The following is an 18,339-nucleotide window of genomic DNA, read 5'->3' as shown; positions in this document are numbered from 1 at the left end:
TTGAAAATGTAGAAAACATCCAAAAATATTTAAATAATGGTATTCTATTATAGTTTAACAGTGCGATTAATCACGATTATTTTTTTAATCGCTTGATAGCCCTATTTATTAATAAAGTTTATTACCATCGCTGCATCATATAACTTGTATTTAGAAGAAAGATAAAGACATAAGGCATAACTGGGAAGCTGTATCAAACAATATCTCCGTTCTTCTATTCAGAGCAATCCATAATGAAAAGCCACAGTTCATATCATACAAACCACCCTGGTATAAGCAGTCATCTCATGCACAATTAATAATTCATGACAGTCACACACACCCCAGTCGTAGCATACAGCAATAGTACTTCTTTTACTGTAAGAATCATGATACAAATACAACCATAAACATACTGTTTTCCCTCTTCAGTTGATCCATGCAAGTTCACAATGTGGGAGTACAAAGCATTGCTGACTTCCCTTGTCTGGGTGCAGCCTGCTCCAACTCTTACAGGAGCACCATCTGTCTAAGTGTACCAAATCAGTAATCAATTACTATCATAGGCCCATTGAGGGGCCAGTGGCTCACCTTTGGATTCACAAAGAATGTGCAGAGCACACCAAGCCACAATAATTCACACAACATTGATGACACTGGAATCTAAACAATTCTATAAACAGCACCAGTGGGATTCAATCTGCCAAATGCACAGTTGACCACCATTCCACACTTGAGAGTGTAATTTGCCAGGGCCTCTGACTCAGGATATAATTTCATAAACCAACACAAAAGGTTGTAGTCAGGGGTACCCTAGAATAACATTGGGGACAGTTACTCCATTTATGACCATCAACTTGGGTGGGAATAGTGTTCTGGCCTATCCAAGAATGTAGATTCCCAATCAGGGGAAAACCCTGGCATCATGAACCTTTCCAGTGCAGCCCATGTTGGCATCCATAAATCGGCCTCTGTGGTCCATGAGGGTCTGCATAACAATGGAATAGTACCCTTTCAGTTTATGTGCTTAGGTGCACCTTGAGGAAGACAAACTTCAGACACATGAATCCCATCAATGGCCCTGGAGCAGTTTGGAAACACCATTTTCTCAAAGTCAGCAATTTAGGGACATTGTTTATGCCCACCATCTTTGGATAAATCATACACCTGATTGCCTCAGAACCCTCCACCGCCACTTTACCCACAGGTAACTTTCCAACACCAAACTGGTTAGCACCAGACTTATAGCAGTCTGGGATAACTAGCTTCTAAATGGTTATGGTCACCTGCTTCTGGACCACCATGGCCGTCCTCATACATGTGCTGTGATGCTGGCAGGTCAATGCAAGCTGTTCACAATGCTCCAGAAATGTAGCTTGCTTTATGCGAAAGTTCTGACGCCACTGTTGGTCATCCCAGGTCCCAATGACGATGTGATCCCATCAGGCTGTGCTCGTGGCCCTGCTCCAGATGTGCCCGTCTACATAGGAGACAGTAGCGGTATACCGAGATTTGTGAACAACAGCCAGTTCGAGTCTGCCATGTCTGTATCGTGCCTTCGGTACATCAGAAAACACCACCAAAGGATGCACCAGTGACTTGTGGATGCTTTTCCCGTTTCCTGAAACAGGAGTGAAAGCCCAAGCAAGACAAGTTCTTCAACTGGTGACTCCTCCACATAGCTTGCACCAGTTGCCAGGAATGTGCAGACCCAAAAAATAGTTTGATTAGATATGTTGGTGCACTGAGACAATGTTGTGTAAAGTGCTGCGGCGTGGACAAGCAAGTTTTCTCACAGTGCACCACAAACAAATGGCTAGAGCAACTATAGCTGGGGAGTGCACTAGGAAGCCTGGGATAGTTTAGTTTGACTATGTTCTACGTATCGTAGTGTAGACATGTAAGACCCAGGTCCAGAAACTGTAAACTTAGGGTCAATATGCAGTGTGGATGCTCAAGCCCGGGCTTACAAACACTGAGTTTGCAGGCTTGAATCCCACAGACCTGGGCTTAAATTGCAGTGTAGACATACCGTAAGGACTTTTGTGAGCACAATTATGTCATAGAATCATAGAACCATGGGATTAGAAGGGACTGCAAGGGTCATCTAGTCTACCCCCTTGGCAGGATACAGGATTTGTTGTGTCTAAACCATCTAAGACAGATGGCTATCCAGCCTTTTTTTGAAAACCTCCAGCGAAGGCAGTTTGTTCAATTGTCCTACAGTTTTTACAGTTAGGAAGTTTTTCCTGAGATTCAATCTAAATCTGCTATGCTGTAGTTTGAACCCATTGCCTCTTGTCCTGCCCTCAGTGGCAAGAGAGAATCATTTTTCTCCATCTTTTTTATGGCAGCTTTTCAAGTATTTGAAGGCCAGTGCCTCAGACCTCCGGAGCTTCCCTCGTTGCTTATGCACACTCTCTGAGTGTCCTTCCTGCACTGTGTTCAGGCTGGGCATCTAATTTAACCTCTTTGGGGCCAACCAGGCAGGAAGGCAAGGAACACCAGCTTGCTTAGCAAAGGAATTTCTTAACTACATTCACTTCACTCTGAAAGCATTAGACTTACAAGTTTTGCAAAATAACAAGTACTGAGATGTAACCCCCCTCTACTAGCCTCTAGTTTGAGCTCACCCCTTCTGTGAGTCAGAACTCTTGTCAGCATTTCAGGCTAGGCAAAGACTCTCCTGCCATCTCTCTCTCCAGACAGTGCCTTTTTTACATATGGTGATGATCTGTCTCCCTTCAGAGAAAAGGAGAGGTTACTCAGCTTGTACAGTAACTGAGTTCCTTTATATGTATGTCCCTATGGGTAGTTCATTTCAGGTGTGCATGTGCCCCTGTGTCTTTGGAGATTTTTAGTAGCAGTGCCATATACACCCAATACACCCTTGTGCCCCATTCCCAGGATATATAAGGCTTTGTGGGTGAATTGCCCTCAGTTTCTTCTCTACCACAAAGTCTCACAGAGAAAACGCCGAACAGAGAGGAAGGAGGGAGTGTAATGGAGCACCCATAGGGACATGCATCTTAAAGAATTCCAGTTACTGCTCAAGGTGAGTAACCTCTCCTTCTTTGAGTAGTGTCCCTATAGGTGCTCCATTTCAGGTGACTCCCAAGCAGTATTCCCATAAAGAGGAGGGAGCTCTGGAACAGAGTCCAATACTGAAAAGAGAACTGCATTGTTAATTGCAGCATCTGACCTAGAGGCATGAACCAGAGCATAATTGTTGGAGAAAGTATGTACAGAAGTCCAAGTTGCAGCTCTGCAGATTTCAGCATCTTTGAATAATGCCACAGATGTAGACTGTGATCTTGTAAAAGTGGTTATCACTCTAGAAAGAGGTTAAATCTCAGCCAAGTCATAATGGGCAATAATACACCCCAAGATCCATGCTGGGAGTGTCTTGGTGAAGACTGTGGATCCTTTGTGTAGTGAGGCAAAACAACTTCCATCTAGTACAGAGGGGGTTAACGCCCGTCATGGGTGCAGCCAACCCCACCTTGCCCCCCTTGAGGAAGTGCAGGGGTGGAGTAGGAAGTATAAGAATATGGCCCTGCAGCTCAGTTTTGGGCAGACCAGGGAAGGAGGCAGACGTTCCTCTGACAGAGCTGAGCTTTCAGTGAAGCCCATGAGTGGTAGTGGGGAGAAAAGGCAACCCACTGCTCCAGGATATGGATCACCTCGGGGAGAGATGGGAGGAAGGGCCACCTGACAGTGAGACTGAGAGCCAGGTTCCAGAAGCGACAGAGTAGTGCCAGCAGAACCACGTAGGATGTAGCCCAGGAAAGCATGACATTGGTCTGATTGTGCGTCGGGAGGCAAGACAGTAATCACACATTTCCCCACCAACCCAGTGGCAAGATTGCCTGCTACTGCTAGGGCCCTGGGCTGGGACCTGGTGGAGAGGGTGGGCCCGGGTCCCTCTACTCCCTAACCCCAGCCCTCGAATGCGGGACTGATAGCACACTATCCTTTAGGCTAGAAGGCCAGTGACAGAGTTTAATTGCTGTGCCCATGTCCAGAGGGCTCAAGCCCCTAGACTATTGGTGTCCACCCCAGTAGGCCAGGGCTACCAGCTGACTGGTGTGTGCTGAATCCTCCTTTTTGCACCCTGAACTGTCATTTGGGCAATTGAGCAGCTGCAAGTCAGACCGCCCAATGACCTGCTGGAGGGCATACCAATTTCCCGATGCCTCCAAAAGGGGGTGGCCTCAACCCAAGAGGGAGGACAGTTACACTTTGGACCTGGCCATAGTTGAAATGAAGAGTAAACAGTTTTCTGCTGTGTAATAACACTCTTTTCACTTTGCCTTAACAGATTGTTTTTAATCCCATGATCCATTAACCAGCCATGTGTTGAGGCAAAGAACTCTTGAGATTTGGGTGAAGGATCTTTCCAGCTTGCCCCTCCCCTTCTCGCACAGGAAGATGGGAAGTGATTAGTGAGCAAGCAAATGGCCCACTGTCTGAGGTAAGGAAATCATGTCTGTCTGGGCCAAGTCAAAACTATTAGAATAATACTGGCTTTGTCCTTCTTTATTTTGAGTAGAACTTGGGATATTAGGAGCCAGAGGGAACACATATAGAAGACCCGAATACCATCGAAGGTGAAAAGCATGTTAGAGGGATTGGTGACCCACCCTGTCACTTGGTTGGAACTGAGTGCATTTCTTGTTTGTGGCAAACAGCTCTATCTGAGGGGTGCCTCATAGTTGACGTATGCGGTGAAGTACAAAGGAATCTATTACCCACTCGTGGTCTTGTGAAAAGTGCCTACTGAATGTATCCGTGGTCACATTCTGAGCTCCTGGAAGGTAAGCTGCTGTGAGGACCATCTGATTGAGTATGCATCAATTCCAAAGCTGGTCAGCCTTGGCACACCCAGAGGGGGAATCTTGCCCCGCCTTGTTGGTTGATATAGAACATGCATGACATGTTGTCCATCATGACCTTTATACTCCTGGGGGAATTCTGCACCACTGTGCATGTGCATAATTAATGAGTTGCATATATTTTTAATTTTTTGCGCAGAAAAAAGGTTCTGTTGAAAATTTGTTGCAGTTCCACCTTTTGCCCAGCAGAGGGTACTGTGGCAATAGAACATAGCAGCAGGTCCCAGCAGAAAATAACTTCTGCAGTTCTGCCTTTTGCCCACCAGAGGGCACTGTGTTAATAGAACATAGCAGCCACTCCCAGCTAGCTAGGGGCGAGAAAGAGCCTGCCTTTGTTCACATCACCTTTTGGGCCAGATCAGGGACAGGGGTTATGGGGAGGCAGACAGCATGGGACTGCTGGGGGGTCAGACAGGGGCTCATAAGGGCTAGTGAGGGAGGACAGATTGGGGCAGGGGCTGAATGGGAGTGGAGGCGCAGGGCCCCATGGGCAGAGGGGGAGGGAGTGCAGAGCTACAGGGAGAAGGGAGGTGGCTGAGTGGGGGCACAGAGACACAGGGGGATGGGGGTGCAAGGACAGATGGGGATGGGGGGAGTGACACACGTGCTTGACTGAATTGGAGAGGCTAGGGGTCAGCCAGAGTCTGCAAGGGGGAAGCTCCCTAACAGTCCCACCCCCCCCAAAACATGTTCCATACTTTTCCCACCCACACCCAGCCACCTTCCCAGCAATTATTTTCCTCTCCCTCAGCTCCTCTGTTACCCCTGACTCCCCCCAGCCTTTGCACTGGTTCGGGGGGGGGGGAAATATGGTTCTGTATTGTAGTTTAAATGAATTATTACTCAGAGTTCTGTATTAATATGCCTAGTAAGAAATCTATTTGTCAAAAAACATTTTCTGAATCTTTTTTGTTGTCTTTATTGTTACAGACATACTTGCTGACAGGTATTTTGAACTAAATGACCAAAAATAATTGAAACTGGTGTGATTATATTGTGTTATTTTTACAAATAAAATATGCAGAATTTTAAAATATTGTGCGCAGAATTTTAAATTTTTTGTTGCAGAATTCCCCCAGGAGTAACCTTTATGCATTTGCCCCTGATTAGTGGTAGAAACTGGAGACAGGGGTATCTGACTGCCCTAAATTCTAGGAGGTTGATGTGCAGAGTGGCTTTTGAGGCGTCCACCTACCCTGGGCCATGCGGGTGTTCAGATGTGCTCCCCACCTCACAGTGATGCATCCGTTGTTATAACAACCATTGGGGGAGGGCAGACAAAAGGGACTCCTGCACAAACATTGTGAGAGTATTTCCACCAATTGAAAGATTCCTTTTCAAAGGTGGGTATGGAAATTAGTGTAGTTAGACTAAAAGAATGAGTACTTGTGGCACCTTAGAGACTGACAAATACTAACAAGTACTCCTCATTCTTTTTGCTGATACAGACTAACACAGCTACCACTCTGAAACTGTAGTTAGGCTGTGTCTTTTAAGAGAATAAACAGTTTTGAGCCACACATGAAGGCAATGCATTTGCAGTCTTGCATGGTCTATCACAAAAGTACCAGCTACCCTATGTTTCAATAGCTGAAGAGAGTTCTTGACTGGGATTTGAGTACTGATCTAGACTGTGTTGACTATGTTGGGCAGGGCCACAAATCTGTGCATTTGAAGTAGGTTTTTGCTGCTATTGAATGGAGATGAGGTATGATTTCTAACTTTTGTATAGGGGTCAAGGTGGATTTTTGAATGTTCAGTTGCAGGTCTAGTTTGAGGAAGACATCTATGGCCTTGCAAGTTGCCTGTGAAATTTTGTCCTGGGAGCAACCTTTCAGAAGCCAATTGTCTAGGTAAGGGATCACCAGAAGAGGAGGTTACTTATCTGTAACTGGAGGTTCTTTGAGATGTATGGCCCCTATCTGTATTCCATTGTAGGTTATGCATGCAGCATCATATGCCCAGAGACGGTGAATTTGAAAGCAGAGTGTGTTGGCCTGCGCATGTGCCCTGGCTCACCTTGTGCCTCTGACCAAGGGGATAAGGGGCAGGGTAGACTGACCGCTTCTCCAGTTCCTTCTCTACCACAAATCAGATAAGATCTGAAGCAGAGAGAAAGAAGGGCAGGTAGTGGAATACAGAGAGGGACCACACATCTTGAAGAACCTCCAGCTACAGAAAAGTAACTTCCTCTTCTTGAGTGATGGTCTCTATTGTATTCCACTGTAGGTGACTGATAAGCAGTACTTATGTAGGATGAGAGTGCGAAGCTGTAGGGCTGAGCAAAGTACCACTGCCCCAAAGGAGGCATCAGTGGAAGAGTCCTGCACCAGGGCATAATGTCTTGCAAATGTGTGAACAGAGCCCGACATGGCTGCTTTATAGATGTCCAGGAGGGGTGCCTCCTGAACAGATGCCATAGTTGTTGCTTCCACTCTGGTGGAATGAGCTCTTACTCCGGGGGGGGAGGTAGGGCGGGGGGGGTTGCGCAAAAATGGATAGTGTAGCATACAGTCAAGAGATCCATTTGGAGAGCCTGTGGGTGAAGATGGTGTGCCCTCTGACTTTTTCTGCTATAGCGATGAACAGTCTTGGGGATTTCCTGATTGGTTTTGTTCTCTGTAGGTAAAAAGGCAAGGCTTGCCGAACATCGAGGGAGTGGCGTCTTTGTTCTTCTGTGGAAATGTGTGGTTTTGGGAAGAACACAAGTAAGTGAATGGATTGGTTAAGGTGAAATTCTGAAACTATGTTAGGAGTGAATTTAGGGTGTAGCTGTAAAAAAAAAAAAAAACCTTATCCTTATAGTGTATGGAGGATCTGCCATCATCACTGAGATGATGGCTACAAGGAAAGCAACCTTCATGGAAAGGAAAGACATGGAGTAAGTAGCCAGAGGCTCAGAGAGGAGCCCTGTGAGCACTGAGAGAACAAGGTTAAGGCCCACTGGGGAGCAAGCTTCTTAATATGTGGGAATTTTCTTAGTAGGCCTTTCCAGAATCTATTGGTGACTGGATGTGCAAAGACCAAGTGGCCATGAGAAGGTGGGTGGTATGTGCTGATCATCATCAAGTGGACTTGCAAGATGCTGATGAACAAACCTGATATCTTCAAAGAGAGGTTATAGTCCAGGATGAGATGAATATCTGTAGTCTCTTGGAGAACCCCTCTTTGGTGTGCCCAAGAAGAGAAGCATTTCTACTTAGCTAGGTAAATTTTTTCTAGTAAAGTCCTTTCTATTACAAGAGAGGATATCTTGTACAGCTGTGGAGCATAAATATACCTGTCCAAATACCAAGCTCTGGGGTGGAGTGTACACAGACTGGGGTGCTTGATCTTGCCGTTCCACTGGGTCAGGATCTTGGGGAATATTGGTAGGATGATTGGTGGTTGGGATGACATGTAGTTGGTTGGGAAACTAGAACTGTCTGGGCCAGAAGGGGGTGAGAAAAATCCTGCTGGATTGTGTGTCAAACTCGTGGCAGAAGAGGTAGCAGAGGGAAGGCATAGTTGAACTGGTCCGGGCAAGGAAGAATCAGAGTGTCATCTGGGAGTGGCAACGTCGGTGCAACAGGTGCATTTCCTGTTTGTTTGAGAGGCAAACAGATCCCTGGTTGGAATTCCCCATAAAGTAAAAATATTGCACAGTACTGAATCATGGCACTCCCCTTGTGGTAAACCCAAAATATCTGCTGAGGGAATCTGCAAGCACGTTTTGCTTTTGTGGAAGTTCGTCTGCTGATAGGGTGATTTGATTGCTGATACATCAGTTCCAGAGGCTGACTGCTTCTGCACACAAGTAGGTGGTTCTCACTCCCCACTGCTTGTTGACATAGAAGACAGTCGCTATGTTGTCTGACATTACAAGGACACATTGAGTGCAGGTGAATGGAAAAAAAAGACTTGCATTTCTTCCAGACTGCTTGCAACTCCGGGATATTGATCTGCATCCTGGAGTCTCGAGATGTCCAGGCACTTTGTGCTGTGTTGCTGTTCATGTGGGTCCCCCTACCTAATAAGGATGCATCTATAATAACGTAATAATGGTCCTGTCTGGAGAGGAAGAGGGATGCCCACTCATAACTGATAAGGTTTTGCCCACAACAGTACGGAAGACAGTACTTTGGCCAGAACTGTCACCATGAGATTCATGGAATGATGGCTTGGGAAGTATACTGACTGCAGCCAACTTTGAAGACAACAAAAGTGGAGTCTTGAGAATGGGGTGATGTAGGTGCACGAGGACATATGACTTAGGCAAGAGAGACATGTCTTGACTGATACTCGAGGGTTGTTTGTGACGTGAGCTGTGATATTGTTCATGGTCTGGAACCTGTTCTTGGGTAGATATACTCTTGTGGTGATAGAATTTAAGGTTGCCTTGATGAAGTCCAGAGATTGCATGGAGGTGAGAACAGATTTTTCAACATTTATGACGACTCCCAGTGAGGAGAGGAAGTGTAGCATCATGGAAGTTGATGCATAGGCTTCCTGGTAGGAGTTGGCAACAGGGAGCCAGTTGTTGAAGTAGGGGAAGACAATGAGACCACACTGTCTGACATGGGCTGCCAGTACCAAGAATATCTTGGTAAAGACTCTTGGGGGGGGGGGGGGGCGGTCACTATTCTGAAGGGGAATACTCTGTACTGAAAATGGTGAGAGCCTACCACAAATCTGAGAAAGCATCTGTGGGCAGGATGATTATCTACATGAAAGTAGGCATTCTTCATATCCAGAGCTGTGAACCACATGCCCTTTTCTAAAGATGGAATTATCGCTGCCAGTGTGACCATGTGAAATCTGAGTTTGCAAATGAAGCAGTTGATATGGCAGAGGTTGAGGATTGGTCTCCAACCACCCTTCATTTTGGATATCAGGAAGTAGGTCAAGTAAACTTTCTCCCTTGGTATTGAGGAGGGATGTGTTCTGCTGCTCCTTGCTGCAGTAGAGTTCACCTCTTGTTTGAGAATACTCTCATGAGAGTGATCCCTGAAGGAGGGTTGGGAGCTTTTTTTTTGCAGGAAGTAGGGATGCAAACTATCATATAGCCAGAGTGAATGACATTCAGCACCCTCTGGTCCAGTGTTTTTGCACTCCAAATGTTGAAAAAGCGTGCTAGATGACCCCATAATGGTGTGTGTGTGGGTTGAGAAGTATTGGACTGAGGGCTTGTCTATACTTACCGGGGGATCGACGAGCGGTGATTGATGCATCGGTGAATGGCAATCAATGCCTCAGCAGTCGATTTAGCGTGTCTAGAGAAGACCTGCTAAATCGACCACAGGTCGCTCTTCCATCAACTCCTGTATTCCACTGGATCAAGAAGAGTAGGGGGGAGTCGACGGGGGAGCATCCTCCATCAATATTGCGTAATGTGGACCCTGCTTTAAGCAGATTTAAGCTATGTCAATTTGAGTTATGCTATTCACGTAACTCAAATTGCGTAGCTTAGATCGAATTTCCTCTGTAGTGTAGACAAGGCCTTCGTGTTTTGCTGCCCTTGAGCTCCCATCAAAAAATAATGTCATGCAGGGGGCTGAGACTGAGATCCTGATTTTGTTGTAGAGGGTGTAGGGGAGCAGGAGTTTTGAAACCTCTGTCTCTGACGTGGTGGTTCATAGGACCTCTGATGGAAAAACTGCTGAGCCATGTCTAGATTTGACCAGTGGGTGATGAAACTTCCTCTTAGGGGCAGGTGTGTATATCCCCAGTGAGCAGAGGGTAGCTCAGGAATCCTTCAGGCTTTGGAGGGACTTGTCCATCTTCTGATTGAAGAGGTGCAGTTCATTGAAGGGTAGGTCCTCAGTGGTATTCTGGACCTCCTTAGGGAACCCTGACACCTGGAGCCATGACTTCCTTAACATGATGCTGGCAGTAGTCATAGCTCTAGAAGCGGTATCAGCATCATTGACTGCAGATTGGAGGTGGTCCTATCAGTTTGCCTTCATCTATCCAAGTTTGAAAACAAGCTCTGTCCTGTTTCAGAAGGCTGTCAGTAAACTCCTCAAACTTGGCATAGTTCAGGAAATCTTGTTTAGCCAATAGTGACTGGTAACTGGCCATCCTGAACTGGAGTCTGGAAGACCTTTCTTCCCATCACATCCAAGTGTTTGCCCTCTTTGTCAGCAGGAGTTGACTGGGGATGTTGCTATCTAGCCCTTTCAGAAGTGGCATGGACCACCAGTGAATTGGGAGTAGAGTGAGAAAACAAAAATTCCACGCCATTGGCCAGCACCTAATAATAATTCTTCTCCTCTTTGGAATAGATGTGCAGGTGGCAGGAGTGTGCCAAACTGTTCTAGATGGCTTTAATACAGCTTCATTAACAGGAAGAGCTATTCTGTTGGGTCTGGAAGCATGCAGAATATCTAAGAGGTTGTGGTGGGAGTCTTGCATCTCCTTGAGAGTAATCTGAAGCTTTCCAGCAACTCTGTGAGGGTGGTCCTGGAACTGCCTGAAATCATCAGGGGAGCGGGGGAAGTAAGGGACGTATAAGTCATCGCTTCTTCCCGGGAGGACGATGGCAGTCTTGCTGATTCTGGTAGAACTGCCAGATCCGGAGTATAATGCTCCTCCTCCTGTCAGACTGGGAAGCAGATCTGAATGTCCCCTTAAAGTGGAAACAAGGGGTGTGTCATAAATATAAAGGGAAGGGTAAACCCCTTTAAAATCCCTCCTGGCCAGAGGAAAACTCCTCTCACCTGTAAAGGGTTAAGAAGCTAAAGGTAACCTCGCTGGCACCTGACCAAAATGACCAATGAGGAGACAGATACTTTCAAAAGCTGGGAGGAGGGAGAGAAACAAAGGGTCTCTGTCTATATGCTGTTTTTGCCGGGGATAGACCAGGAATGGAGTCTTAGAACTTTTAGTAAGTAATCTAGCTAGGTATGTGTTAGATTATGATTTCTTTAAATGGCTGAGAAAAGAATTGTGCTGAATAGAATAACTATTTCTGTCTGTGTATCTTTTTTGTAACTTAAGGTTTTGCCTAGAGGGATTCTCTATGTTTTGAATCTAATTACCCTGTAAGGTATCTACCATCCTGATTTTACAGAGGGGATTTCTTTACTTCTATTTACTCCTATTTCTATTAAAAGTCTTCTTGTAAGAAAACTGAATGCTTTTTCATTGTTCTCAGATCCAGGGATTTGGGTCTGTAGTCACCTAGGCAAATTGGTGAGGCTTTTTACCAAACTTTGTCCAGGAAGTGGGGTGCAAGGTTTTGGGAAGTATTTGGGGGGAAAGACGTTTCCAAACAGCTCTTCCCCAGTAACCAGTATTTGTTTGGTGGTGGTAGCAGCCAATCCAAGGACAAAGGGTGGAATATTTTGTACCTTGGGGAAGTTTTGACCTAAGCTGGTAAAGATAAGATTAGGAGCTTTTCATGCAGGTCCCCACGTCTGTACCCTAGCGTTCAGAGTGGGGAAGGAACCTTGACAGGGTGATGTCCTGGCAGTTTGGATCAACTCTACAGGGGGAGTACTGGTCCCAAGGCCCCCAATATGGCCAGTAGGAGGGGGTCAATAAGTGGTCAGGGGACCCCCATGGCATACGGTACCAGCAGCTCTGTGTTAAATAAGGCATAGGTTGGTACCAAACCGGTGTGGGCCTTTTGGGGGATGGTGGACACACAGGGTAAGGGAAGAGTGGTTCATTCAATGGCTCAATCTCCTGATGAGGAGAAGGTTGAGTCCTATTCCAGTGGTGGTACTGTTGGGAGATGTATTCTGTGTATGACAGGTGATAAGCTCCTTCCAGCAATCGATTCTCTCTGAGGTGATATTATCTCCCTGGAAAGGGTGAGTGGGGGGGGGCCTGATGGAGGAGGGGATTCCGAATCCAGAAAAGTGAAAATGTCCTGTGGGGTGGCAACAGATTCAGATCTCCCCACTGTGGGAGAAGTTCTGCTAATCTGGGCCGTCAGACCCTGGGGTGGTATCCAAAGTTGGCGGTGATCAGACTTTGTGCCAACAGACCGTGGAGTTTGGGTACTGATGAAACAGAGTCCAATACCAATGGAGCCCAATGTTTATGGCCTTTCTTGTCATGCCTCTGGGACTTATGATGTCCTAAGTCCTCATGGGCCAAGCTGGTGGGCTTGTCTACAATCAAGTCTGACTTCTCTGAAGTGAACTTGGAGGAAGACTTACTCTCATGCTTCCAAGCTTCCCGACAAGTTAAGGGTCAACTACAAAGAACAAAAAACTGAGTAATGGCCAGCTCTGTTCTTTGAAGGAATGCTTATTTGAAGGAATCTAGTTCTTTGTTCCATAGGTAGCCAAAATTGTAGGGGTGGGATCAAGACAAACTGAAAGGATAATTTTAAAATGAAAAATTCTTTGTAGATAAATCAGAAAATTAAAATAGATAATGTGGCACACAGGTTGTACGGCTCCAAGGAAAGGGAGGGAGTGATTTTTACATCCGCAAGGACAGAAGTACTTGCCTATTGGAGAAAAAGAGCTGAATTTCAGATGGAGAAGCACTCTTTCAAATATAAAGTTTCAAATATAAGATAGGGCTGTGAGGGAGGAGTTGTGCTGCAAAAGTGATCACAGCTGGAATGTGGAGAATCCAGTAGAATCTATCTAGAATCCAGTAACTGTGGGATAAACTTCCACGTAGAATCTCAAGGAGAAAAGAAAGTAGGGGAGTCTAGTCTCTTCTCAATCCTATGCAGACCTTATTCCGCACTTCCCTCATTATTCAAGGAATTAATTTGAATCGCATTTACAGTATATTACATAATTAAAAGTGTTAGCTCCAGCTACCATCATTTTGAAATCAGTGTGATTTTGCCTATTTATAATATTAATTTAACTATTAGCAGGGCCTGCTGTGGGAGGTGGGGAAATTACAAGCAGAGGCAGACAGAATTTGCTCAGGGTTGTGAAGGCCTTGGTTTCGAAAGTATTACTTGCATAGTAAGTTCATAGTATTGAAAATTAATGCGACTCTGCATGTCTAACTGGCATTTTATTTCACAAACTAAGCTATTTCAAGTTTTGTAACAGACATTTCGTTTGACTTGATTGTATTTTTAAAAAAATCTCCTTACATTCATGGTTTTTTAAACACACAAAAACAAACATTTGAATGCATTTCATTGTGTGGCATAAGAGCAATGCTTTACATGTTTATTTTACAGCTGTTCAATTATTTTGATGTAGATAACTCAAATTCAAACACTTTACCAAATACAGTACATAGGTCATACATATTATTTACAGCATACGAAGGTAAGACTTCATGTGTCTTAAAATAGATAATGCTGTATTGGGAACAGTACATATTGGGAATAGTACAGCTGTCCATACACCACCTGTATTTGTGATAAATATTTTCCCAGTGGTATGCAGTCCTTTTATCAGAGGGTCCTACAACGTATATGTGTGCTCAACAATGCCCAAATAAAAAGTGGGAGAAAAGGGTACTGTTCTAGACTTAGGACCCAATTCAGCAAACACTCACTTTAAGCACACACTTTGGTGCTTTGCTGAATAAGGAGCGAAAATCTCAGCCTCCTTTTGTGGGTCTCTCACTCCTTTATGAATTCAGAGCATTTTGGTTTTAACTGTTATGCAATAATTCAGATAATTCTTTTTCTTAAAGACTTAGACCAGATTGTGATTCTCCCTATGACAGGAGGGAGTTCAGCCAATATAATTAATTCTCAAGTGACTAAGCTTCTGTTTTAATCAGTCTCTTACCACATCAATTGAATAAAATTTTCATCCCTTCTTCGGCAAAACAGTGGGCTTACAAATACACACCACCAATGTAACAGACAGTGTTGAACACATACATTATGCAAGTGCTCTCTAAAAAAGGGACAAATGTGGAGGCCTTAACGTAGAAGAAGTTGCAAAGAAAAAAAAAAATTCTACCACACTGCCACAGGAGAAAAAACCAAGAGCCACTCCATTCAGTTTTATTTTTCTCTCTCCACCAACATTATTCCCAGAGCTTGGACAATGCTATTTATGATGGAGATGAAAACTCTATATGCTGAGGTTATTGTTAAACCAAAGCAGCCACTTAAACTTCAGTACCATTCAAACTATATGGGAAAGAGTCAATTTTTATCTAGTCAGAAAGGAAAAGTTTTTAGAGAAAGACCCTTTATAAAACTTTTCAGAGGGGATAAGAAAGGGAGAGAAAAAAATTAGTAAACAATTTTTTTTGACAGTGTACTATGTGAATGTGTTCAGATTTTATGTTGAAAAAAAAAGAAGTCTGAAGGGCTATTAAGAAAAAGGAGTTGTCAATGGTAGACCCAAAGTTTACAGTTATAGAAAGGAAGTTTTGACAAGACAGGTTTTTTTTTTGTTTTTTGTTTTTTTATAAACAAGTCATTAACGTAATTTTCAGTTTCATTTAAACATTTCCCATCCTGTGTTTGGAATTAGAGAGTGACAAATCAATTCATTTTCATTTTCTCCCAGATAGGACATGGAGAAACACCCCATAAATGCAAGACTGAACTTTCATTCAGTTTTTCTTGTGTAAGGTGTTATTCAGTAACCCAGGTAAAGACATTTGCTTTTAAAGTAAGTATCCCTTTAATGTACAATTAGCCTGTAAAGAGGGAAGGGAGATAAGAGTAATTCAATGTCTTACGTTACAAAAAGATAAAATATCCAGGTGGGAAAAAAGGATGTAAGAAGCATGTAAAATCTGTACATGCAAAGATACCTGGCATTTTCAAAAATTGCTATGAAAAAACTGATATAGTAAGGTTTCTTTAATTTCTTCTATCTGCAGAAGAAAGTCTACAATTATATAGTGCGATCTCTAAGCTTTATGGTGCATTTACATTAGCAAAAACCTTTCCTCACTCTTTGCATCTGTATGAAAACTCTATATCCATTATAATTTACAAAAAATTGTATCTGCAATCTTACAAACATGATTTAACATTTTAGTACACAGGAAAATATATAGCTCTCTGGCACTTAGACTCCTCCACAGTACCTATCTATTACAGTACAGAATAACACTTTTCAACACGTGCTTTTGAAAACCTTAGACTGAAGTAATGTGGGCTCATCTAGAAGCCACGGCTTCTGCAGCTCCCAAGTGTTAAAAAATGAGAAAAATCTGCCACTTTTTTTGTATAACAATCAACAGTTTATTAATGGACATGGTGAAATTTTAGCTATCCACCAAAAATGTGTAAAAAATTGCCATGAAAGTAAAAATAAATAAAGCTGTTTTTAAATCAGTCTTGTTTTACATATCAGTTCAGAATGCAATATTAAAAACACGAAACTGTCATTAAAGTTTTAAAGTAATCTACTGATATTCAAATTACAACTTTTATGACAAATCTAATGAGAACTGAAACTGATTTGGTTTTAGGTTTAAAAACTTTCACATTCAAATACAGTGTCTTGTTTAGCACAATACTTCCTCTGACAGTGATGGGCAACTGATGACATATTGCTGTATTTGACATAAGGCACTATGATATGAATATGCCATACACTTGCCTTATGTCAGACGTCTGTTGCTGACCAGTGACTTCTGTCAAATACGAATGAAACAATTTCAGAATACAGTGCATTTTAATGAAGGACACAGTCTTTCAGCAAACATTTTGAAGACATTTTGAAATGCAAGCCTACATTTTTTAACATATAAGCTTTTTTGTCATGCTGCTTTTTTGCGACACCACTGGGGGAAAATACAGACGTTACCCATCACTAAGTTTCAATACACATTCTCATAACCATTCTTCTCGTTTCTATTGCAGTCAGTGTTCTTGAGGCAAACTTGACCCAGAAACTTCGTTCAAGTTCTCCTAGAAAGCTTTATACATTCACAGCAGTCACTCAGTTTCACTCTCCTTTTGTCTGGCACCTGTTCATAGAAAAAAAATCCAGACTTTTCAAAAACACATAGTGTCCTATAGAGAATTCTTTCCCAGGTGTCTGGCTGTTGGAGCTTGCTGAAATGCAATGCTCAGGGTCTAACTGACTGCCATATCCGGGGGCAGGAAGGAATCCCACCCCAACGCCCCCAAGTCAGACTGACAGAGACCCTGCAGCATGGAGCACAGGGTCACTTGCAGGTTTAAACTAATGTAATGGTGGATTTTGTGTAATTTCAAGGCTTTAAATCACGATTTGAGGACTTCAATCACTCAGCCAAAGGTTATGTACAGGAGTGGGTGGGCAAGATTCCATGGCCCGCAATGCGTAGGTCAGACTAGAGGATCTTGATGGTTCCTTCGGACCTTAAAGTCTATTATAGACATTAGCAACAAATCAAGCAGACTAAGAACAGCATGCTGAAGGTTTATGGAAAGAGGTCAGAAGGCAGCATCTATACCTGCTGGCGTAAGCACCAATGCTTGTAGAATGTCAGAGAGGGAGATGATACCCACAATGCTATCTGCTTCATTCACTACTACCAGACGATGAACCTGCAAGCAGGGAAAATACACTTTATTGGATAGGAATTTTAATTTTTCCGATTTATAAATAATGGCAACAGTGAAACAAGAGTCCTAAAATAAAGTGCTGTAAGGTGGGCAAATTTCCAGAATTAGAGGGAAGAAATTGTTCAAAGTCATCAGTTTCTTGACTAACATTTTAATATGGTGGTATCACAACATGCTTAAGCTGCTACTTAAAGGAGCACACAGTTGTAATATGTGTGATATTGCAGCAAAAGGGACCCCATCAAGTGATATCAATCCAGAAATAATAAATGTATTTATTTTTACAAAACCTAAGCATTTAAAACTTAGCATAGCTCTGTTCTGAAAAGTAACTCTGAAGTGCCATTGTGAGTTTCAAATTTTTGAGTCAACTTCTGAATATACTGGATATGAATTAGAGTACAATGATAAGAACTTGACTTTAAAGAGAGATTTTTCCAACTGCTAGCCCCTGCCAACTTAACCTGGCATCTTATATTCACAAGCTGCGTCCTTGCATGTGCACCGTCATCAGGAAGAGGAGACTGTGTGTGTCAAATTCTGCAGTCAGATTTATTCAAACTCATCGTATTCAAGTTGTTTTCAGTGACACTTCTTTGTAATGGGATTGGACAGGTCAGATTGAGGGCCAAATCTGGTTCTAAAATTGGAACCTGAATAACAGTTCTGCTAATTTTGCATGAAGCCTGAGCAGATTTCATGTCATACTCCAGGTAGCACTGCAGAGATAACACAGCTATGAGAGTCAAGTAGCAAAGATGGGTTGCTAGACCAAGTAGATACAACTCTGAATACCCAGAGATTTGTGAATAGCAAAGTGATATTTTTACAGTCACTTCTCAGAGTAGAATTTTAAGACCAACAGAAATGTTTCACATTTCATATATATATATATTTAGCAGAACCAGAGTCATCAAAAAATATTCACCTTCCGAGTTTATAATCTAAACATTGCAGCGTTCATCAGGACCAGAAAAATGAACCTAATCAGAAACAAAGTGAAGCTAACCAATCAAGTTTTGT

General features: G+C 43.3%; 1 protein-coding gene and 1 long non-coding RNA gene across 14 annotated transcripts in view; one reads left to right on the top strand and one right to left on the bottom strand.

The window, feature by feature from the left end:
* LOC114019417 overlaps window positions 1–18,339 on the top strand; it is a 31,020-nt gene that overhangs the window by 7,957 nt on the left and 4,724 nt on the right. For 3 of the 6 annotated variants that reach the window (XR_006289132.1, XR_006289130.1, XR_005224096.2), the window contains exons 2-6: window positions 1,399–3,034; window positions 4,301–4,453; window positions 4,671–4,796; window positions 6,635–6,727; window positions 7,500–7,582. This is a non-coding gene — a long non-coding RNA (uncharacterized LOC114019417). Of the gene's footprint in view, window positions 1–1,398; window positions 4,454–4,531; window positions 4,797–6,634; window positions 6,728–7,499; window positions 7,583–15,316; window positions 15,511–18,339 lie in introns of those variants that run through there. The other 3 variants (XR_005224099.2, XR_006289131.1, XR_006289129.1) reach the window with 3 other exon arrangements.
* PRKAG2 (protein kinase AMP-activated non-catalytic subunit gamma 2) overlaps window positions 13,831–18,339 on the bottom strand; it is a 384,594-nt gene continuing 380,085 nt past the window's right edge. For 7 of the 8 annotated variants that reach the window (XM_037891127.2, XM_043541595.1, XM_037891129.2 and 4 more), the window contains 2 exons: window positions 17,205–17,298; window positions 13,831–16,733 (listed from right to left, as the gene is read on the bottom strand). In XM_037891127.2, coding sequence (XP_037747055.1) covers window positions 16,702–16,733; window positions 17,205–17,298 — 126 coding nt within the window. In that variant the 3' untranslated portion in view covers window positions 13,831–16,701. Of the gene's footprint in view, window positions 16,734–17,204; window positions 17,299–18,339 lie in introns of those variants that run through there. The other variant, XR_005224094.2, reaches the window with a different exon arrangement.

Source organism: Chelonia mydas, chromosome 2, assembly GCF_015237465.2.
Source record: "Chelonia mydas isolate rCheMyd1 chromosome 2, rCheMyd1.pri.v2, whole genome shotgun sequence".
NCBI lineage: Eukaryota > Metazoa > Chordata > Testudines > Cheloniidae > Chelonia > Chelonia mydas.
This window is presented reverse-complemented; position numbering and strand designations above follow the sequence as displayed.